Source organism: Monodelphis domestica, chromosome 7, assembly GCF_027887165.1.
Source record: "Monodelphis domestica isolate mMonDom1 chromosome 7, mMonDom1.pri, whole genome shotgun sequence".
NCBI classification, from domain to species: Eukaryota; Metazoa; Chordata; class Mammalia; order Didelphimorphia; family Didelphidae; genus Monodelphis; species Monodelphis domestica.
In genome coordinates, this window is record NC_077233.1 from 229542823 (window position 1) to 229562293 (window position 19471).

At 37.9% G+C, this 19471-nt stretch overlaps 1 protein-coding gene across 6 annotated transcripts in view; it reads right to left on the reverse strand.

The window, feature by feature from the left end:
- VWA3A (von Willebrand factor A domain containing 3A) overlaps positions 1–19471 on the reverse strand; it is an 83244-nt gene that overhangs the window by 40222 nt on the left and 23551 nt on the right. For all 6 annotated transcript variants that reach the window (XM_007498236.3, XM_056806540.1, XM_056806538.1 and 3 more), the window contains 5 exons: positions 18417–18538; positions 18206–18283; positions 16047–16101; positions 11584–11682; positions 5508–5614 (listed from right to left, as the gene is read on the reverse strand). In XM_007498236.3, the coding sequence (XP_007498298.2) occupies positions 5508–5614; positions 11584–11682; positions 16047–16101; positions 18206–18283; positions 18417–18538 (461 nt within the window). The remainder of the gene's footprint in view (positions 1–5507; positions 5615–11583; positions 11683–16046; positions 16102–18205; positions 18284–18416; positions 18539–19471) is intronic.

A 19471-nucleotide genomic window follows, 5' to 3' on the forward strand; every position in this document is an offset into this window, starting at 1 on the left:
AAATTTACCTTCTTTTTTCCCCAGTTACTTGTAAAAAGTGTTTCCAACATTAAAAAAAACTCTAATTCTCTCACTCTCTCCCTTTCCTTTTTCATCCATGGTAACCAATATGATACAGATTTTTGATGTGCAATCATGTAAAACATTTCCCATATTAATCTTTCTGTGGAAGGAAACTTGAACAACAACAAAAAAAATTAAGGAAGAAAGTGAAAAAAATTTTCTTTGGTCTAGATTCATACTCCATCAGTTTTTCTCTGGAAGCAGATGACATTCTTTATCATGAGTCCTTTGGGATTGTTTTGGAGCATTGCATTGCTGAGAATGGTGTAGTCATTATTCACATTTATTCATTGTGTCACTGTGTACAGTGTTTTCCTAGTTCTGCTTATTTCACTCAGCTCCAGTTTGTTTAAGTCTTTCCAGTTTTTTCTGAGATCCTCCTACTTGTCATTTCTCTATAGTATTATTAATAAATAATTAATAATATTAACTATTACTAACAGCACGATAATATTCTATTACAATCATATGCAATAACTTACTCAGACATTTTCCAATTGATGGACATCCCCTCATTTTCCAATTCTTTGCCCCAATAAAAAGAGATGCTTTAAATATTTTTGTACACATAGATCCTTCTCCTTTAGGATTACAAATCTAGCAGTGGTATTGCTGGGGCAAAGGATATGCACTATTTCATAGCCCTTTGGGAATAGGTCCGAATTGCTCTCTAGAATGGTTGAATCAGTTTGTAAAACTCTCCCAACAGTATATTAATGTCTCAATTTTCCCATACCCCCTCCAAGCTTTGTCATTTTCCTTTTCTGTCATAATAACCAATCTGATAGGTGTGGGATAGTTCCTCAGAGTTGTTTAATAGTGATCTAGATAGTGATTTTTGCATGACTAGAGAACTTTAGTCATTTTATCTTAGAGCTGCCTATTCATATCCTTTGACCATTTATCAATTGGGGAATGACTTGTATTCTTATATATTTCCCCCATTTTCCTATGTATTTGAGAAATGAGGCTTGTATTTGAAACTTATGAAATTTTTTTCACCATTATGATTATTGTGTATTATTCTTCATCTTATTGTATCCCATTTATCCTTTTCTCTCTACTTTCATTTTACCTATCCTCAAAAATGTTTAGCTTTTGACTTCCACATCCCCCAATTTGCTCTCATTTCTGTTAGTCCTCTCTTATCCCCTTTCTCTTCTACTTTCCTATGAGATAAAATAGATTTCTATACCCAATTAATTGTGTATGTCTGTCCATCTTTGAGCTAATTCTAATGAAATTAAGATAAAAGTGCTCTTCTCCCTACCTCCCCCACTTCCCCCTCCACTGTAAAAGTTCTTTTATGCCTCTTTTATACGAGATAATTTAGCCCATTCTTTTTATCCATTGTCCCAATACATTCTTCTTCCTCATCCCTTAATTTTATTTTTTTAGCTATCATCCCATCATATTTAACATATACCCTTGCCCTCTATCATTGTATACTACTTCTAATTGCTCTAATAATGATAACGTTCTTAGGAGTTACAAGAATCATCTTCCCATGTAGATATGTAAATACTTTAACTTTATTGTCTTTTAGTTTCTCTTTCCTGTTTCTCTTTTTATGGTTCTCATATTTAAGAATCAAGTTTTCATTCAGCTCTGGTCTTTTAATCAGAAATGTCTGAAAGTATTTCATTGAATAAACATTTTTGCCTCTTAAGGATCATGCTCAGTTTTGCAGTGTAAGTGATTCTTTGTTGAAATCCTAGCTCCTTTGCCCTCTGGAATATCATATTCCAAGCCCTCCAGTTTTTTAATATAAAAGCTGCTAAATGTTATGTTATTCTGACTGTGGGCTCCATGACATTTGAATTGTTTCTGTTTGGCTGCTTGCAATATTTTCTCCTTGACCTGAGAGTTCTAGAATTTGGCTATAATATTTGTAGAAGTTATCTTTTTGGGATCTCTTTCAGGAGGTGATTGATGTGTTCTTTCAGTTTCTATTTTACCCTTTGTTTATAGAACATTAGAGCAGTTTTCCTTGATAATTTCTTGAAAGATGATGTCTAAGCTCTTTTTTTGATCATAGCCATCAATTTCCTAGTACAAATTCCTAGATTGTCTCTCCTGGATTTATTTTCCAGGCCAGTTGTTTTTCCAATGAGGTATTTCACATTTTCTCCTCTTTCATCTTTTTGACTTTGATTATTTCTTGATATCTCATGGAGTCATTAGCTTCTGCTTGCCCAATTCTAATATTTAAGACACGATTTTCTTCAGTGAGCTTTTTGTACTTCCTTTTTAATTTGGCCAATTCTTTTTAAAAATAATTTTTGTAACCCTTACCTTCTGTTTTAGAATCAATACTGTGTATTGGTTCCAAGGCAGAAGACCAGTAAGGGCTAAGCAATGGGGGTTAGGTGACTTGCCCAGGGTCACATAGATGAGGCCAGATTTGAACCCAGGATCTCCCATCTCTAGGCCTGGCTCCCAATCCACCGAACTGCCCCCTCCCCATTCTACTTAAATTTTTTAAAATTTATTTAGAATATTTTTCCATGGTTATATGATTCATGTTCTTTCCCTCTCCCCTTCCTCCTGGAGCTGACAGGCAATTCCACTGGTTTATACATGTATCATTGTTCAAAATCTATTTCCATAGTATCCATATTTGCAGTAGAGTATCTTTTAACACCAAATTATAACACCAAAAAAGATAATCTTTTAACACCAAAACCCTAATCACATCCCCATCAAATCACTTAATCGATCATGCTTTTTTCCTGTGTTTCTACTTCCACAGTTCTTTCTCTGTATGCGGATAGTGTTCTTTATCATAAGTTCCTCAGAATTTTCCTGGATCATTGCATTGCTGCTAGTAGAAAAGTCTATTACATTTGCTTGTGCCACAATGTTTCAGTTTCTGTGTACAATGTTCTCCTGGTTTTGTTCCTTTTTTTCTGCATCAATTCCTGGAGGTTTTTCCAGTTCACATGGAATTCCTCCAGTTCATTGTCCTTTCAGCACAATAATATTCTATTAGATACTACAATTCATTCAGTCATTCCCCAATCAATGGACACCCCCTCACTTTTCAATTTTTTTGCCACCACAGAGTGTGGCTATAAATATTTTTGTAAATGTATTTTTCCCTATTATCTCTTTGGGCTACATATCCATTAGTGATGTATTGCTGGATCAAAGGGCAGGTATTCTTTTAAAGTCCTTTTTTCATAGTTCCAAATTGCCCTCCAGAATGGTTGGACCAATCACAACTCCACCATCAGTGTATTAGTGTCCCAATTTTGCCACATCACCTCCAACATTTATCACTTTTCTTTGCTGCCATATTGGCCAGTCTGATAGGTGTTCCAATTCTACTTAAAAAAAAATTCTTTTCCTTAGTGTATTTTTGTACCTCTTTTACCAATTGGCCTATTCTGTTTTTTTAAGATATTAATTTCTTCGGTATTTTTTTTGTCTCCTTGACCAAGCTATTGACTCTTTTTTCATGATTTTCCTGTATCATTCTCATTTCTTTCCACAATTTTTATTCTACCTCTCTTATTTGGTCTCCCCTGACACCATAATATCTTTCAATGTTGAGTTTTGTTTTATTGTTTTCTCATTTGCCAGTATTTTTCTTTTCTTTTAATTAAAAAATGATTGAAGTTGGGCTCTGTTCCTTTAGTGTGGGGAGCACTATTCCAAGCTTCAGGTTCTTTATGCAGCTGCCTTCAGAGCTAGCTCTGGGGATTTATACATTTTCAGTTCTTCCAGGGTGGAATGATGTAAGGAGAGATGTGTTTAATATTCTCATGGCTTGTGCTCTAGTTTGTGAGTAACCACAGGTACTCTTTTCTGACTTGGAACTATGGCCAATGTCTCTTGCTCCCTTGGGGTGGCAGATCCTGGTATGTGTTAGTACTCCTCCTCATCTTGAGATTGTGATCCAGAACTGTGACCTGTATCTGTGTAGGGACATTGCATTAAGAGTCTTGCATCCAGAGCCAGCAAAGGGATCCCTGTAACCCTCCTTCTGAGCAGTTGTCCAACCCCTCTTACTCTCTGTGGCTGAATGTTTCCAAAGTCTTTGCTGTTGATATAGGTGCCCCCTATTGTCTGTTGCTATAGTTGGGACTATGTTGGCATGCTGCCCTTATGTTTCACTTCCAACCTGTTATAGTAGATCTGCTGTGCCAGTCACCTATAATTTTTGGGCTGAAAAATTATTTTACCCCATCTTTTTGTAGATTATGCTGCCTCAGAATTTATTTTTTGGTGTCATATCATAGTTGTCTGGAGGGTAATTTGGTAGAGATCGGGTGGGTCTGTGTACCTTCTCTGCTATTTTGGTTCACAGGAAAACTTAATACAGTCCTAATAATTCATAGTACTATGCTGGATACTTTATGTATGGTAGGATTTCTTAATAATTTTTTGTGACCTAAGTCCTTTGAGCTGGCTGATGAAGATTGTGGACTCCTTTTCAGAATGCATACTTTTTAAAATGCATAAAATAAAATTACATACATTACAAAGGAAATAAATTATATTTTAATATAATTATCAAAATGTTAAAAAAAACACATATACAGACTCCCTGAAATTTATCCATTGACACCTTGAGGATCCATGTACCTCTTGTTAAAATATCTGAGTTAGAAGATTATTATACAGGGTCTCTTTGGTTTTAGATGTTTTAGAAATAAGACAGATATCAACATTGGGCCAGGTACATACAGAGTGACTGTAAAATACTCATTAACAAATACTGGGGTTTTTCCTGCACTTATGCACATGCAAATCAGAAATGTGTCAACAGATGGAGAAGATCGTCTTCCATCTAGGGCAGGGGGTTCTTAATTTGGAGGCTGTGAATTCATTTTAAAAATATTTTGAAAACTGCATTTCAATAAAATGGATTTCCTTCGTAATCCTGTTCTTCATTTTATGCATTTAATACCTTCTTCTGAGAAGAAGTTCATAGGGTTTATCAGACTACCAAATGGTACCCTGAAAAAAAAAGGTTAAGATTTCCTTTTATTTTTTCATGATTTCACATCTATAATCAAAATCAAATTGCTTTCTGACTTAGTGAGAGGAGTGAGGAGGGAGGAAAAGAATATGAAAATAAAATTTTAAAAAAAGAAATATTAAAGAAAATTACACATAATTGGGAAACATTTAATAAAATAAAAAAAGATTTAAAAAGAGATTTCTCGTTCTAGGGTTATTGTACTTGGAATTTGCTCTGGGTTCAGAGGTCCTAGCCATTCCAGTCATTTCAGGGTTTTGCCTCCTGACCTCCCAAAGGTATGCTTCTTGTTCCCCATCCCATATGAGATGAGTTTTTGACTTGCTGTTGGAGGGTCTTCCCACCTCAACTCAGATTAGATCCACTGAAGTATGGAAGTACTCTGATTATCCTGTTTTCCTTGGTCCTTCCTGTTCAGATTATTTTATATGTCACCACCATTAGAGGCAGAACTCACGTGGACTTATTGACCTTCACTGGATTTGGCCAGAGAGCTGAAGGCTGGGTGCCGAAAGAGACAAGGTACAAGTGTTCTTTTTTGCTCAGCTGGTCATCTATTAGATTCTGCAGTAAAAAGGAAATAATAAAACCCAAGAATATAAGAAATGGAAGGGACCTGATAAGTTGTCTAGTCCAATCTCCCACTCACAGACAGAGAAATAAAAAAAATGTCCATTCTTTTTGGCATGTAGTTAAAAAAAAGGGCTGCCTCAGAATTCAAGGTATTCAAACTCTACCGGGCTCTAATTCCAGTTATTCCTCTTATTAGACTGAGGGTTTTTTGAGCAGGGACTATCTTTTATTTTTCTTTGTTTCATTACCTAATCCCAGTGCCTGGCACATAGTAGGTGCTTAATAAATGTTTATTGACTGACTTAATCACAAGAATATTAGAGTTTAGAAGGTGCCATAGATGTCATCCAACCCAAAATCACATGGCATGTGAGCAGTTCACCTACAAGATCCCTAACCAAGATTTATTCAGCCTTTGCTTGAATACTTCCAGAATGGGATATTCATTACCTCACAAGGCAACCCATTTCATTTTTAGGCAGATCTGTCAGGAGAATCTTTCTTCTCCTGAGTTGAAATCTGTTTCTCTGTAATTTCTACCAACTGGCCCTAGTTTTGCCCTCTGGAGCCAAACAGAACAAGCCTTACTTGTGATAGAATGTATCTGGTTCAATATGAATCCATCTGGGACCTGTATCTTTTTTGTAATGTGTGAAACTGAAACACTAAAAATTCACTGCTTTAAGGCATCCAGATTACTCACTGTCAGAGAAAGAACACCATCTTCTTTTAAACTGGAAAGATTCAGAAAGAAAAAAAGATCAGGATGTCTAGTGACAATGACCCTATGAGTCTTTGTGGTTCTCCAGTGGTGTTCCCTTTAGTTTATTGAAGTTGTGAGGAGAGAGATGACTATGATCCAGGTAAAAAACACTTAAATATAATAAAAGAAACAATAGTAGTTCTATTAATTTCCTTCCCATTGTATTTCCATGGTGGGGTATAGACTTGGGGTACTATTTCAATAGCTTGCTAGGAGGGTAATTTTTAATCCTTTTCTCCAATGGCCTAGGACTGTGGTGGCAAATCTATGGCACACATGCCAGTGGGGGCACTCAGAGTCTTCTCTGTGGGCTCTGAATTTATTACTAGAAAGCCAGAGGGACACGGGGACAGGCTGCTCCCCTCCCCCTCTCCACATGCACCTGAGGATATTTCTCACATCACCTGTCCCTCTAAAAGGTTCGCCATCACTGGTTATGGGGATGGTATGTCACAAGACTTTTTTTTTTCCCAGCAGGCAGACAGCTGATGTTTTCAATTCTTCCACCTATATGTCCACTCACCTTCCTAGAACCCAAGCCTATGTACCAAATGTGGCCTGTTCTGACCCTTTGAGATTTAGGAAACATTAAAAAAAAATCTAGGGGGCAGCTGGGTAGCTCAGTGGATTGAGAGTCAGGCCTAGAGATGGGAGGTCCTAGGTTCAAATCTGGCCTCAGCCACTTCCCAGCTGTGTGACCCTGGGCAAGCCACTTGACCCCCATTGCCTAGCCCTGACCACTCTTCTGCCTTGGAACAAATACACAGTATTGATTCTAAGACAGAAGGTAAGGGTTTAAAAAAAAAAATCTAATTAGCATACCTTAGAGTAAAGCTTATGTGTAACTGACTCAAAATGTCATATCAGTAGTCATATATCAATTAGTAATAGAAATTAAGAGGATTGGAGTTGGAGCAAGAAGTCTTAAATTTGAATCCTAATTCAGACACTTGCTAGCTATGTGACCCTGGGCAAATCACTTAACTTTAACTAATCTCAGGTTCCTCATTTGTAAAATTAGGATTAAGACTGCACTTATATGATTGTGGTAAGAAATCAAGTGAGATAACATGTAAAGGACTTTACAAACCTTAAAGGACTATTATAGATGCTAGCTATTATTATTAATATAAATGCTAGTTATTGTTGTTATATAATCAAAATAACATACCTCCTTCTTTCTTTCCTTGCTTCCTCCCTCCCTTCCTCCCTCCTTCCCTCCCTCCCTCCCTTCTCTCTCTCTCTCTCTTTCTCTTTCTTTCTTTCTTTCTTTCTTTCTTTCTTTCTTTCTTTCTTTCTTTCTTTCTTTCTTTCTTTCTTTCTTTCTTTCTTTCTTTCTTTCTTTCTTCTCTTACCTTCTTTGTCTTTCTTTAACCCTTACCTACTTTCTTTTTCTCTTTCTTTCTAAAACCCTTACCTTCTTTCTCAGAATAGCTACTAAGTGTCAGTTCCAAGGCAGAAATAAGGGTTAGGCAATTGGGAATAAGTGACTTGCCCATGGTCACACAGCTAGCAAGTGTCTGAGGGCAGATTTGAATCTAGGACTTCCTGGCTCCAGGCCTGGCTCTCTGTGCACTGAGTCATCTAGTTGCCCCATTCTTTTTTCTTTGTAAATATTTTTGTGTAAATATTGAAGAAAAAATACACAGCCTTGTCACATATCATGGTTATCTCCTTAAAAGATAAGGGAGAGAACACCACCTGAGACCCACAGGAGTTCACAGGTCAATGTCATTGGACTCTATTTAAATGAAATCCTTTAGTTATTGAAGTAGGTAAACTATTACCCTGATTTTTGTGTGTATATATTCCTGGTTTTAAAAGATGCTATACCATACTATTGACACTGATTGATATGGATACTTTATAGAAATGAATTTGAAACTTTGGGATGATAAGCTTCCAGAGGAAACTGCTCTCCTTATGTTAACTGGGAACTTTATACAAACAGTAGAACATCAGGCTCTGCTGAAAAACTTACATGAGCTGATACAGGCTGAAATAAACAGAACCAGAAGAGCATTGTACACAGTAACAGAAATATTGTGGAATGAGTAACTGTGAAAGATTTAGCTATTCTCAGCAATAATCCAGGACAATTCTGAAGGACTTATGACAAAGAATGCTATTCATCTATGGGGGAAAAAACTGTTGGGGTTAGATGCAGATCAAAGCATACTATGTTTCACATTAATTTATTTATGGTTTTCTTGGGGCTTTGGTTTTATATGAGTATTCTCTTACAACAATGACCAATATGGAAGTATGTCTTGCATGATAATACATGTATAACCCAGATAAAAGTGGATACCATCTCCTAGAGCAGGGAGGAAAGGGAGGAAGGGAAATAATTTGGATCTTATAATTTCAGAAAAACATGTTGAAAATTGTTATTACATGTAATTGGAAAAATAAAATATCTTTGAATAAAGAAAAAGAAGAACATTCAACCCTAGCATTTTGGATCAGTCTACAGCCCAGTTGGCAGACCTTCCAGGGTCACGCTGGAGAATTATGGGGACCTGTGAAGTCTGGAGGAGACAACACTGAGAAAACCCTGAAGACCTATTATGGTGAAGTAAAGGAACTCTTTCAAGGCTGGGAGAAGCTGACCATGGTGAAAAATATCTTATCCATTACTACTTCTTAGCAAGGGGTTCCCAAATAGGTCAGGTATTACCTACTCTAATTAACCTTGTTGCAGAGGTCTCCAGGCTACCTGACAGTGCTATCTCCTCCTCTCCTGGCTCAAAAATCTCAGCAGGGAAAAAGAGATTCATTCTCAACTTTCATTATTAATTAAACCATCAACAATCCCTTTCCCCTAAGGATAATATAATTTTCAGGAAGTCAAAAGTATTTACCCCTTAGGGAGAATCTATGGTTCTCATATTCTTGTAGTAGCGGAGATTCTGAGCTAGAAGAGATCTTAGAAGCCATTAAATCTACCCCTGATTTTATAGATGAGAAACCCAAAGAACAGAAGATGTTAAGTGACTAATGTCTAAGACAGAATTTGAACCCAAATCCTTTTGATTCTAAGCCCAGTCCCTTAACTGCTGCCTAGAGTACACTGCCTGTCAAAAAAAATCTACCAACAGAGGATGGTGGGTAATGTGGTATGTATTGATATCTAGTAGGACCAAGGGCAGATATCTAGGTAGCATAGTAGATAGAGTGCCAGGTCTGGAGTCCAGAGGACCTGGACTCAAATATGACCTCAGACACTTCTTAGCTGTGTGAACTTAGGCAAGTCACTTAAACCTAAATGCCTAGTCCTTACCTCTATTCTATCTCAGAAGCAATTGTGTATTGAGTCTAAGACTGAAGTTAAGGGCTTAAAGTATATATTTGTATCCACATATATTTGTATATAGTGTATAGGCATGGTCAGTTTCTGGGTTCACAATTCTTAGAGGAAACCATGAACTGAAATAGAAGTGCTGTTACAGAACGAAATTGTGTTTGAGGTGAGAACATTGGCAAATCTGACTGCAATTACTGATGTAAATGTAATTCATTTTTGTCTGTTTGGTAGCTTAGTGTTAATGAACCATTCTTGTCGAAAAACAAACAACAAAACATCAGCATCAGAAATCTCCTTTTATCCATTTTTTACAATTGAGCCCATTTTGCAAATTTAATGTTAACCTCCTACTCTCCTAATTCCTATCAGTCAGAACAAGACACAGAAATGGAAGAAGTCATTCAGTCCTGGACACAAACCTCTTTTCCCTGCTACCTCTCTCATACAGTTGTTCCTTTTCATTTAAGCAGGATAATAGAGTGGAAAGGGTACTAGATGAAACCCTAATTCTAAGTCAAGAGATCCCGTGTTCAAATCCCATCTCTGCTATGTATTATTTATTTGATCTTGGGCATGAGGTTGCTTAACCTTTTTTGTCTTTGGTTCCTTGTCTGTAAAATGATGTTGTTTCACTAGTTGAGGAGTTAATAACTTAGGGTGCACAGACCCTTAGAAGTCTATACACTTAGCTTCCTTCCTTCCTTCCTTCCTTCCTTCCTTCCTTCCTTCCTTCCTTCCTTCCTTCCTTCCTTCCTTCCTTCCTTCCTTCCTTCCTTCCTTCCTTCCTTCCTTATCTCCTATCTTAGAATAGATGTGAAGTATCAGTATCAGATCAAGTGCATTTTTATTTTTCACTCACCTTTGGTTTCCTTGGTCATCCTATCCATTTTATTTCTATTTTTAAAAACACTGTTTAGAGATGTGGTCCCTAGGCTTCATTAGCCTGCTCAAGGCTCAAAAAATTAGAAACCCACAGACTAGATGATTTTTAATAATGTCCCTTCCAGTTCTAAATAACTGCTGTCCAGTACCTCCCTTCTCTGCTAGTATCTTTTCCTTTCGCAAATTGTTGAGCCATTTCCCTTCATCTTTGATTTCTCCTCTTTATAAATCTTTTCATCCTTTATCAACTCCTCCATTACTTATTGCTTTCCTTAGGCTGCCTGACTTTAGGAGAAGACATCTTCTTACTCCTAGTTTCCCACTGTTTCATTGAGATCATAGGTTGTTCTTTCCTGTTTCTAGTCAACAATTTCTTTCTCTAATGCCTATAACTGTTTCTTGACTCATCTCCCACTATCAAATGCACCCCTTCTCTCACAGCTCAGGTGCAGCTTCTTCCATTAAACCTTCCCAATCCACCCAGCTAAAAGTGAATCTCTCAGTCTAACCCAGTTTCTCCTATGTGCTCACCCCATTCTAATTCCTATAATGGTTATTTGCATAGGCAGCCAGGTGCAGCACTGGATAGAGTGCCTGGCCTATAGTCAGAAAGACTCATCTTCTTAAGTTCAAACTAGCTATGTTACTTTGGGCAAGCCATTTAACTGTGGTTGCCTTAGTTTCCTCATCTGTAAAATGTATTTTAAAAGGAAATGGCAAGCCACTCCAGTATCTTTGCCAAGAAAACCCCAAATAGGGTCACAAAGAGTTGGATTCCACTGAACAACAACAACAACAACAACAACAACAACAACAACAACAACAACAACAACAACAAGAAAAAACCAACCTCTATTAGCCTGTAAGCTTACTGAGGTCAGGAAATTTAAAAAATATATATTTCTCTATAGTGTAGCAGTCCCTGGAACACATTAGATGCTTCATGAACATTGACTTGAGGCAGGTAGAGTTACTTTTTTTTTTTCAAAGTTCATAAGATCTACTTACCAATAAGTCATGTTGGAATTCTTGCATCTGAAAATGACAACTAATATTTGAAACATCCACCAGGACTCCAACTTTAGTTCCTTTTAGGAGGCCAAACACCTAAGGGCAAAGATGTTTGTTGAATCAGTGAATCAGAGACACTTTACATGGATTATCCCCAAAATCTTCCTGTGTTTTTAAAGTTATTAAAGCTCAAACCAGCACTAAGACTTTTGGGAAGGTACCAAGACTGAAGCTATTTGAGCTAAAACATCATTGTGACTTTTGGGACCCTCTGCACTTCTCTAATTACCAAACCTTGAGAAGTTCTGGAGCTTTCAGTTTCCTCCACTGAATCATGAAGTGCAAAGAGCACTGGTACTGTTAAAGTCCTTGCTGAGGAGGCAGAAGAATGGGAGCCCCAGAGAAGTAGCTGAAAATGACACATTCTCAGTGTTATTTACTTGTGTTTCTTGGCAGAAGATGATGTTAAGATAAGGCTAAAGACTTTGTCCCCTGGCAAAAAAATTGAAAATGAGGGAGTGTCCCTTGATTGGGGAATGGCTAAACAAATTGTAGCATATGATGGTGATGGAATACTATTGCTATAAGGAATGATGAACTGCTTGATTTCTATATGAACTGGAAAGACCTCCATGAACTGATGCAGTGAAATGAGCAGAACCAGGAGAACATTGTACACAGAAACCGAAACATTGTGAGATGTTCAAATGTAACTGACTTTGCTACTAAGAGCAATGCAATGACCTAGGACAATCCCAAGGGACTTATGAGGAAGAACACTATCTACATCCAGAGAAAAAAAACTGTGGGAGTAGAAACACAGAAGGAAAACATGATTTCTCACTTGGTTCTATGGGTATATGATTGGGGGTTTTGGTTTTAAAAGATTATTATAAAAATGAATAATAGGGAAATAGGTTATCAAGTGATGATACATGTACTACTCAATGGAATTGCTTGTCAGTTCTGGGAGAGGGGAGGGAAGAGGAGAACAAGAGAAAACGAATCATGTAACCATGGAAAAATATTTTTAAATTAAAATAAATAAAAAATAAAACTTTGCCCACCTATCCCCATCTGCCTCCTTGCCCATTCCTCCCATTCTGGGATTATTCTTTTTCCAGAAGTAATACTGATGTTGATACCCTCCAGGTGTCCTTGAAAGAAGAGTCTTTCTCTCTCTTTCTCTTTCTCTTTCTCTTTCTCTCTCTCTCTCTCTCTCTCTCTCTCTCTCTCTCTCTCTCTCTCTCTCTCTCTCTCTCTCCCTCCCTCTCTGTCTCTGTCTCTGTCTCTCTGTCTCTCTCTCTCCCTCCCTCTCTCTCTCTGTCTCTGTCTCTCTCTGTCTCTCTCTCTCCAAATGTTTTGCTTTTCTTTGTATCTCCAGACCTTAGCCAGTGCTTGGCACAGAGAAGGGATTTTATAAATGCTAGTCAACTGGCTGAAGACAAACCCTTGGCTTTATGAAAACCTGTGAGGATGTCCAAGTCTGACCCATTTTCAGAGTCTACAAAACACCACTGGTGAAGAACTCATTTGGAACAAATCTCGGGGCAGAAAACCACAGAGATGGCTCACAGTAGGTCATGACATGAAAAAACTTCTCTCCCAAAGCCACAAAGAAGGGAGCAGGCTAATTTCCCATTAGTCATATTCTGCTCCTGTGAACCCCCTCTCATCTTGGCTGTGCCATACTAGAGCAGAAGTGCTAGCATATGGTGAGAGCTTCAGGAGCTATTCTTGGGGAAAAAATAGAGAATACAAACCCCAGGGGGAGTGTTGGCTCCATGTCACTCTCATCTTCAAGGCTTTAAAGAACTAAAATGTCCCAGTCTTGCTGGATTTTGTCATGATCTCAAAGTCTGGGCACACAGGTTTAAGTTGTGTATAGTACCCAGATCACATTATGTAACTCTTTGCCCCTTTGCTCAAATAAAACTTAATACAATGAAATTAACCAGGCATTATAATTCATACTTCTATAATAGTGATTTACAGTTTGCAAAGCATTATCCTCACAAGAACTCTGTGGGGTAGAATACTATAAGTATTATTATCTCTACTTTACAGATAAAGAAAATATAAACTTAAAATGAGCATAACCCAACCCTCATTTTATAAGGAAGAAAACTGAGGTCCATTAAAAAACAAAACAAAAACAACCCTTACCTTCCATCTTAGAATCAATACTGTGTATTGGTTCTAGGGCAGAAGAGTAGGAAGGGCTAGGCAATGGGGGTCAAGTGACTTGTCCAGGGTCACACAGCTAGGAAGTGTCTGAGGCCACATTTGAACAGGACTTCCAATCTCTAGGCCTGGCTCTCTCTCTCTCTCTCTCTCTCTCTCTCTCTCTCTCTCTCTCTCTCTCTCCACTGAGTCACCTCGCTGCCCCTGGTCTATAGAGTTTTAAGTGATTTTTCTAAGGTGATATGGATATTAACTGGTTAGCCTGAGACTCATTTTGATATTTTCCTGACTCACAGTAAGATTAACTGTTGCTTCTCCAGTTCAAATCCAACCTCAGATGCTTCCTAAACTGGGTGACCCTGGGTGAGTTGCACATTTTTCAAATTCAGTTTCATTATCTGTTAAATGAGATAATAGCACCTACCTTCCAGGGCTTGATGAGGATCAAATGAAATAGTATTTATAAAGTGCTTTGCAAACTATATAAATGCTAGCTATGATAATAAGAGGTATTATAATTTTAAGGAAAGGGAACTGAACTTTGCTTTTAATAGGAAGCAACACCAAAACCCCACAGGGTCACTACATTTTAGTGTAATGTGAAAATTTAATCCAATAACCTCGTTATCAGGGGTTTTACCCTGAGAATATGTAAAAAGTATATTTCCTGCATTGCTTGTTTTTTCCCTACCATCATGATGCCTCTTCCTCATTCCACCTCCCAGGTCAAACTTATTTCAACTTTGGAATTCATACCTCCTTAGGACCTTTGGCTGCCTTGGTCTCTTTGGTTGTGGGGCTGCAGAGTAGAACAGAAAGTTCCTCCCAAAGCTTCTCTTTAAAGACAGCCCAGAAACTCAGCCAGTTCATTTCCTGCCAGCTTTACTACTTGGGTTTGACTCCACAGCATTACCGTGCCCCAAAGGCACTGGGTACCCTCTGCCCCTCTCCCTCTTTCAACTTTTTTTTTGGGTGCTGCCTTCTCCTATTAGATTGTAAGCATAGGGACTATCTTTTTCTTATTTGCATCTTCAGTGATTAAGCCTGGCACCCAGAAGGTGCTAAATATCTTTGTGCAGTATTGTGTCATAATGAAAAAACTTACAACTGGTATGACCTTGGGTAAGTCACTTAACTTCCTGGGACTCTCTGTGAAGGTCCCTCCTAGCCTAAATCATTGATCCTACAAAAACAGTGACAGTAGAATTATCTGTAATTGTAAAGAACTAGAAAAAACTTCAGTGTCAGACAATTGGTGAGGGGCTAAACAAATAATGGTCTATCTATGCATATGATAGAAATGGGTGAGTGACAAAAAGGCCTGGGCACGTGATGGGTAAAAGGCACAAAAGTCAGACTGCCACTGGGATCTTCTGGATGTGAGGAGAAATGGGGGAGCACGCTTGGCATGTTTTGGGGTGGACTCCTCCTTGTGATGAATTTAAGGAAGAACATGGAAGGAGTCTCATATGGGCAGGGAGAAATGCATTGTTGGAGGGAAGATCTAAGTCCATATAAAATCATAGGCTCATTTGATGATATGCCTGGAAGAGAATATTATTATGCTATTAAAATGATAAGTATGATGAACATAAAAATGAATTTTATTTATATGAAGTTGTATAAAGTAGAGAAAATAGAATAATAAAAATATATACCCTCTGACTACCTAAAAGGAAAATTTATGCAGAAATGGAGAACAAGGATATCGAGGGGTAAAAATCTGTTCTAAATGTTCCTAGTTAATGTAGAAATTAACTTAAAGGTGTAAATAATTGGTAGTCTATCAACTCTATGACACATGTCTAATTGGATTTATTATTTAAAGTATAACATACTTTAAGTTTAAATATAACATATATCATTTTAAAATGTAGAGACTACCAAGAAATTAAGGGTTCATGTAAGAAATTGCTGTAATTTTTTGAAGGAAACACATGATTGTGATATGTGATTGCTAGAATCATGAATATTATATTTAATAATATAATGAAAAATAGCACAAAGTGATTAATGGTCACAGGGTAGTTTACCCCCTTTTCTTGTTGAATTTTCATGGCAATCCCTTTGAGGCTGGAAGGAGAAATATCATTTATGCCCATTATACAGAGGCTGAGACTGATGCCCAGAGAGGTTAAGTGACTTATTTACCCATTATATTGTTAATAAATGCCAAATTTGAATCCAAGACCTCTAATTTCAAGTTCATTTAAAATATAGCTTTGAGGCAAAAAGAGAATAAAAGGGGCAAAGATAAAAACTTTTGTTTCTGTTACCTTTTTGCTGCCTTCCATGAGCCACTGAATTCTTTGCTGATATGTTTTAATAGCTCTGTCAAGACACAAGCAAAGCTGTGAATAATCTTGCTGCCAACTTTTACTTACATATCATACTTCTAACTTTTTCAAAGTTTTTTCCACTTCTATATCACATAAGAACAATCACTTAAGAACAATCTTGAGCGAATGGCTGAACAAATTGTGGTATATGTTGGTGATGGAATACTATTGTGCTCAAAGGAATGATGAACTGGAGGAATTCCATGGAGACTGGAACAACCTCCAGGAAGTGATGCAGAGTGAAAGGAGCAGAACCAGGAGGACGTGGTACACAGAGACTGATACATTGTGGTACAATTGAATGTAATGGACTTCTCCATTAGCAGCAATGCAATGATCCAGGACAATTCTGAGGGACTTATGAGAAAGAACTGTGGGAGTAGAAACACAGAAGAAAAACAACTGCTTGACCACATGAGTCAATGGGGATGTGACTGGGGATATAGACTCTAAGTGATCACCCTAGTGCAAATATTAATAATATGAAAATGGGTCTTGATCAGTGACAGTTAAACCCAGTGGAATTGCACAACAGATAGGAAGGGGGTGGGGGAAAGGAAGAACATGAGTCTTGTAACCATGGGAAAATATTCTAAATCATCTAATTAAATAAAATAATAAAAAAAGAACAAATCTGTTAGCTAGGCAAAAGGCATAATATTATTCCCATTTTATAGTCCCACATACTTGAATGACGTGCCCCAGGTAAATGACAGATCCAGAATGTGAACTCCTCATACCTTCTGATCTCTCCTTCAGTGATTACTGCTTCCTGAACCTCATACTTAGTTTGCTTTGGTGGGAGATGCCCCAACATCCAATTTATTTGTCCTAGTTACCATCGATGTTGGACACACTATTTAAATTGGTGATTCAAAATAGTATTTCCATAGGGGGAGTTTGATGAAGGGTCCTTGATGTCATCTTTGAGTTTTCCTTCTCCCCCTTACAACCATTCACCATTTCTTTTCAGGTTCTTCAAAATGTCTCATGGCCTCTCTATCCTTGACATTCACTCTCCAGACCATGCCTTCATCATCACATCATGCCTATATTCATATACTAGTTGACTAAATGGTCCAGCCTCTTCTACTACCTATCCACATAGTACATGGTGGAGAGATTAATTTTTTTCTAAAACACTATTCTCATTGTACAATTCTCCAGTTCAAAAATTTTCAGTGATTTCCTTATTACCTACAGGGGAAAGTTCTGATGTCTTAGCTTGGCAAAGGGCCTTCAGAGTTTGGCTCCACATTTCCTATTTTACTTTCTACTAATTTTTCACATGAAGTTTCTGCTTCTAGACCTGATTGTTTCACTATCTATGAGATAGGGCATTCCTCTTTTTAATGTTAAGCCTTTGTCTTATTTTTTAAAACCCTTATCTTCAAAAAATGAAATAAAATAAATTAAAAAAACCCTTATCTTCTATCTTAGATTAATACTGTGTGTTGTTTCTAAGGCAGAAGAGTGGCAAGGACTAGGCAATAGTTAAGTGGCTTGCCCAGGGTCACACAGGTAGGAAGTGTCTGAGGTCACATTTGAACCCAGGACCTCTTGTCTCTAGACCTGGTTCTCAATCCACTAACTGCCCCCTCCATCACACTTTCTTCTCATCTATTCATATTTCTCCTCTTCCTTCCCCTTCCTGCCTCTGCCCCCCTCCACCTAGGAGATTATAAACTCCTTGGGGACAAGAGCTTTGTCTGGCATTCTCTTATATCCATAGAACCTAAGGTGGTTTGGAATATAGCAGGCACCTAGTTAACTTAGATTGTGAGCTCCCTGAGGACAGGAACTGTCTTTTGCCTCTTTCCTATATCCTCAATGCTTATCACAGTGCCCTGCATGTAGCAGGCTTTTCATCAATGTTGACTGAATGGATTCAATAGTATAAATCCTTTGAATTAGTCAATGATTCCAGCTGAGTGACTTAAAACAAGCAAAAACTCTACTTGGGCAAAGTGTCAAGAAGGAATGAATTCCTGGAGGTAGAAAGCCCAGGACAAAACCTTTTGGAAAGGCAGCATTTAAAACATTATCTGCTAAAATGAAATGTTACACATTTCTTTAGCTGCTGGGGCTATACTTACTCAGAAAGTCTTGATTCAAAGCGACTGACAGCCTTGATAGGAAAGTGTATTTTTTGCATGACACTATTGTTCTTGTTCCTAAAGGGAGAACATGTCACTATGAGCTTCAATGCTTCCCCGGGGAAGATGGAGGGAAGCAGGGAGGGAGATGGGGATTACAGTTGGCTGAGGAGAAGCTTATTTTTATTATTTTTTTAAATTTTAGACTCACAGAACAGCAGTGCCCTGGCTGATCAGATCCATCAATGTAAGCTTCTGGAATGTTAAACTGTGGGTGTCAAACCATTCTTCAAAGCCTTTCTTAGGTGGGAACTGGATCTCTTTTTCATTTCCCTTATGAAAAATGGGACCCAGAGGCAAATAGCAGTTAGAGGAGAAGATAAGGTGGGGCAGGTTCCCCAAGTTTCCTTTGTACCCATACTGAAATGCTACCCACTCTGTCTGGACCCAAACCCAAGAAAATATTCAGAGACATCTCACTCGGAGGTAGGCATTTACAGAGTTCCCTGGGCGAATTCCATGAGATGTGCCCTATGCCTCAGACCCCTGACTCCATGTACAGAGCCATCCAATTTTTGAACTATTCATGCAGGACTTAGCAGCTACTCTCTATGCTGTCAGTTATCCTTTCTTGTGTCTATGTCATGTCTTCCCAGTTAATTCTGTAAAGTCCCTAGGGAAAGGTCCTGTTTCTTATTTATCTTCGTATATCCAAATATCTAGCACAATGCTCTTCACACTGGAGGTATCTAATAAATGTTTGCTGTTTTTTAAACAAGGTTCTTTTTCTGATCATGCCCAAAACCAAATAAATAAAGCATCCTAATTATTAACTGGTCAACATTCATGAGTGTCTTTAGTGTGCAGGACTCTATGGGAGGCTATATAAGAAAAAATGGGCAAAATTGCTATGTTCAAGGAGTTTGAAGCAATCTTTAGACATACTTTGTTGTTGTTTTTCACATGTGTATGACTTTTCATAACCCCATTTGAGGTTTTCTAGGTGGAGATACTGGAATGGTGTGCCATTTCCTTTTCCAGTCCATTTTACATATAAAGAAACTGAGGAAAACAGGATTCAGTGACTTGACAGGGATCACACAGGTAAGAAGTAACAGAGGCCAGATTTGAACTCAGGAAGATGTCTTCCTGCCTCTAGGTGCAGAACTCTATCCACTGCACCACCTAACTGTCCCTTTAGATATACTAATCCAATGCAAATCAACAAATACTTACTAAGCCTCATGCTAGAAACTGGAGATACTC